The sequence below is a fragment of the Pempheris klunzingeri genome, chromosome 14 (genome assembly GCF_042242105.1).
Source record: "Pempheris klunzingeri isolate RE-2024b chromosome 14, fPemKlu1.hap1, whole genome shotgun sequence".
Taxonomy (NCBI): Eukaryota; Metazoa; Chordata; class Actinopteri; order Acropomatiformes; family Pempheridae; genus Pempheris; species Pempheris klunzingeri.
The window spans coordinates 15,519,656-15,523,127 of NC_092025.1; the positions used below are offsets into that span (position 1 = coordinate 15,519,656).

Below are 3,472 nucleotides of genomic sequence, written 5' to 3' on the forward strand. Positions count from 1 at the left end.
TATCCACCTTTACATCTCTGACTCTGTGGGCCAAGTGGGAAATGTGTTCCCTTTGAATGCACCCATGAGTTTCGACACATAGTTAGAAAAGAGGGAAGCTGGACATATTTTTTTCCCCTCATTTTAAAACACAACCACAGGCTTGATTTATACATTTTTACTTCTGGCTTTAATGCTCATAAAACCTCAGCCATGTGCGTAAAAATCTGCAGCACAAACACATGTTGCCATCAACTGTTTAGTGTGTTGTGTTAAAATCAAACAGGGGATTTGGTGTGTTTTTGGAATTTGATGCCCTGCATGAAAATCTAATTTATCTCAGCAGCAGCAGTTAAATCCAAATGTCCTCCTCCGGACAGCAGCTCCGCCTGCCTCTCCCCATCAACCCAGCCTCGTGTCCCGCACAGGCGGTCTCTGGGTCCTGACAGAAAAACCACGTTGTCCCCGTGTTTGGGGGGTGGCAGCATGTGTCCTCCACCCGACCAGAGCTCACCTTTGGGCGGCCGTGTTGGCGTCCAGCACGCCGCCCCCCTGCATCCAGCTCCGGACAGCGTTCATGCCTCCCAGCGGCTCCTCCTTCAGGCTGCTGCCGCTTCTCTGGATGCTCTCTTGGATCCCAAACATTAACAGACCTCAGTTGCTCGGTGTCTGCTCTTATTTCTGTCCGTGCACTTGTTCTCCTGTAGGTCCTTCACTGTGGTTCGATACTGTGTGTGCGCTCTTTGCTGCGGCTGCTGCTGCTGCGTGCGCTTCGCTAGAAATCAAGCTGTTAACTGTGTATTCCTCTAATTCTAGTCCTGAGGAGGGGGCGCGTGCTAAACCGGACGGGGTATCACATCGGAATAGTAGGATCCAAAATGTCCAAAGACTTCAAACGCGGGTTCAAATCGCCAGGAGGGCTGCAGGACGCGGACTGACCCAGCGTGAAAAGGTGTCAGAAAGTCACTCCTGGTGCGCTCGGAGCTCCAGAGTTCAGGCTGTCAGACAGAAAAGAGAGATCAACTAGCACCCAGATCAGATGTCATCATCATCTGACACTTCTCTTTTCCCCTTTTTTGTCGTTCTTTGCTTTCTCTTCTTGTCCCCCACAGCCCAGTGGTCCGGGACGTGTTGGGGTCTGCGGTGTCCGGAGCAGCGCTGCTTCCTGCGGATCGGCTCCTGAGCTCTCGCCTCTCCGCTCCCTCTCTGAGGAAAAACGCTTTGTGACTCTTCCCAAAGGACTCTCTCTGAGAACCAAACACGGGCTTCTCCCGCCCCGGGGGGAGAGAGAGAGGGAGCTAGGATGGGAAGGGAGAGAGGGGAGGGGACCGGAGGAGAGGAGGGGACGGGACTGGAGGAGAGGAGAGGACAGGAGACGCCCCCAAACAAAAGGCGAGAGTGGAGTCAGGTCCGCCTTACAGAGCGGCCACGGAGCTGCTCCTCTCTGTCCCTCTGCCCCCCCACCACCACTGCCCGGATACCCTCTGTGTCCTCTTACAAAAACATCTCTTCTCTGTTAAACGTGGAGGTTAAGTCTTGTGCGCACCACAGCGCTGAAAATCGACCGGGAAAGTTTTATGTTGTGTTTTTTTCTTTTACGCATGCAGAGCAGAATCAGCGCACATGATGCTGGAATGAGTACAAATTGCTTAATGGCACTTCAGCAGGGAGGATATTTCTCGATTGCAGGACAATCAACACTTCTCATCCATCTACTTTTACGCGCACAGAGCATCATGGGAATATTAGATAAGGACACAAAAAAAAGACACTTGTATTTCTTTCTTTTTTTTTTTTTTTAGCCTTTGATTGGAGCTTTAAGAAAATACATGCACACATTATTTCTTTATGTCCAATTTCACTCCCGAAACGAATCTTTCTCGTGATATTAACCAAATTAATTCCAAGTCCCAAACTGTGATTTAAAGAAATAAAAAAAAAATAAAAACAATGGATATCAAGCACGGCTATTAGACTAATTTTAGCTGCAGACATTTGCTGCGCTTGATATGAGACCTCAGCCTGTACGTTTAGATCTCAGTTGTATTTAGACCGACTGGTTAGGCTCCTTTATAAAAGCCATATTTCATAGTCACAACATATCCCTGCTGCCCATTGTACTCCGTAGGCCTGCTTATTGCAGACTAGCGCCGCAAGACTCACAAACAAAAGTGACAATAACAATAATTAGCTCAAAATAACAATGAACATAATTGAGGATAATTGCTACCAGATTTCCCTGCTTTGTCTCTCCCTCCAGCACCATCTGTTATTTGAAACAATTTATCACGCCGCCGGGAGGGACTCCAAACAAAATACAAATATTAATAGAGAATTCCGTGAACTCCTTTAATAAAATAAAGCTACAGCGTATTGATCTGTTGAGGTGCAAAAGGTCAACAACTTTTGTATTATTCAGCCGGCTGTGGGGATGATTGGCAGGGCGGACTGGCGCAGTTCCAGGGTTTAATTCCCAAAGGTTATTGAAAAACGCTCTTGACCTTGATTATGGAGAATAAGAGTCTTTTATGCTCCAGTTTCCTGCTTACAGAGGCAGAGACAGTGGATCAGCCCGGATGGGATTTTAAGCGACAGAGCTGAGGAAAAATTAGATGTGAATGGAGGAGCGTTAAAAAAAAAAAAAAGCTCCGGTGTTTGGATCGATGGAGGAGGGAAACTACGTGCATCCGTTTATTCAAAAGAAGAAGAAGAAAAGATATTTATCTCATGTCTGCTCCACATACAGTTAAATCATGTATCAAAGTGGAATGCGTAAAATGTAATGTAGCGCAATGACAATGCCTTGAATCCTCTTATATAAAAGATCCGTTTTAGAATAACTTCAAACAACTGAACTGTTCTAAAGGGATATTATCGATTCATGAGCATGAAAAGATTTGTTAATTTAAGTCCGAGCAGGTCAAACTCTGAGGGGTTTTTCTAACATGACAATGGACAAATACCATTAGTATAAAGCGGCCTCTAAAGTTGATCTCAAATATCATTTAATCTACATGAAAATTAAAGTGTTATATTACAGATTAAATTAGAAAAAAAAAATAGTGTGAAGCAGAGTTAGGGAGAACAGTACAGAAACATGTACGCAGCAGAGCAGGAACAACGTGACAGATTAAACACTATATCGATATAAAAGCACCTTGAAGTCACTGTTATACACAGTGAGTGCCCACATCAGCGAGACAGGCACGGTCCTCACAGTGTGTGTGTGTGTGTGTGTGTGTGTGTGTGTGTGTGTGTGTGTGTGTGTGTGTGTGTGTGTGTGTGTGTGTGTGTGTGTGTGTGTGTGTGTACCCTGCAGCGGTTTGGCTCCTCGGGTCCCACTCGGTCCAAAAACAGCACAACAGCGCCATCATGTGTCTGATCCGACCAACTACACCAGGACTGACGCAGCAGCAGCAGAACAAACCTGATACAGAGTTAATGAAAGCAATTATTCTGAGTGAGACAGAGATGAATGCATGGTGGTAATCTC

General features: G+C 46.0%; 1 protein-coding gene across 1 annotated transcript in view; it reads right to left on the reverse strand.

Moving 5' to 3' along the window:
• The window catches only part of LOC139212788 (transcription factor COE1-A-like), an 82,895-nt gene extending 81,814 nt beyond the window's left edge, over window positions 1-1,081 (reverse strand). Inside the window, exon 1 of the mRNA XM_070843320.1 lies at window positions 494-1,081. Coding sequence (XP_070699421.1) covers window positions 494-624 — 131 coding nt within the window. The 5' untranslated portion in view covers window positions 625-1,081. The remainder of the gene's footprint in view (window positions 1-493) is intronic.
• Between the last annotated feature and the right edge of the window lie 2,391 nt (window positions 1,082-3,472).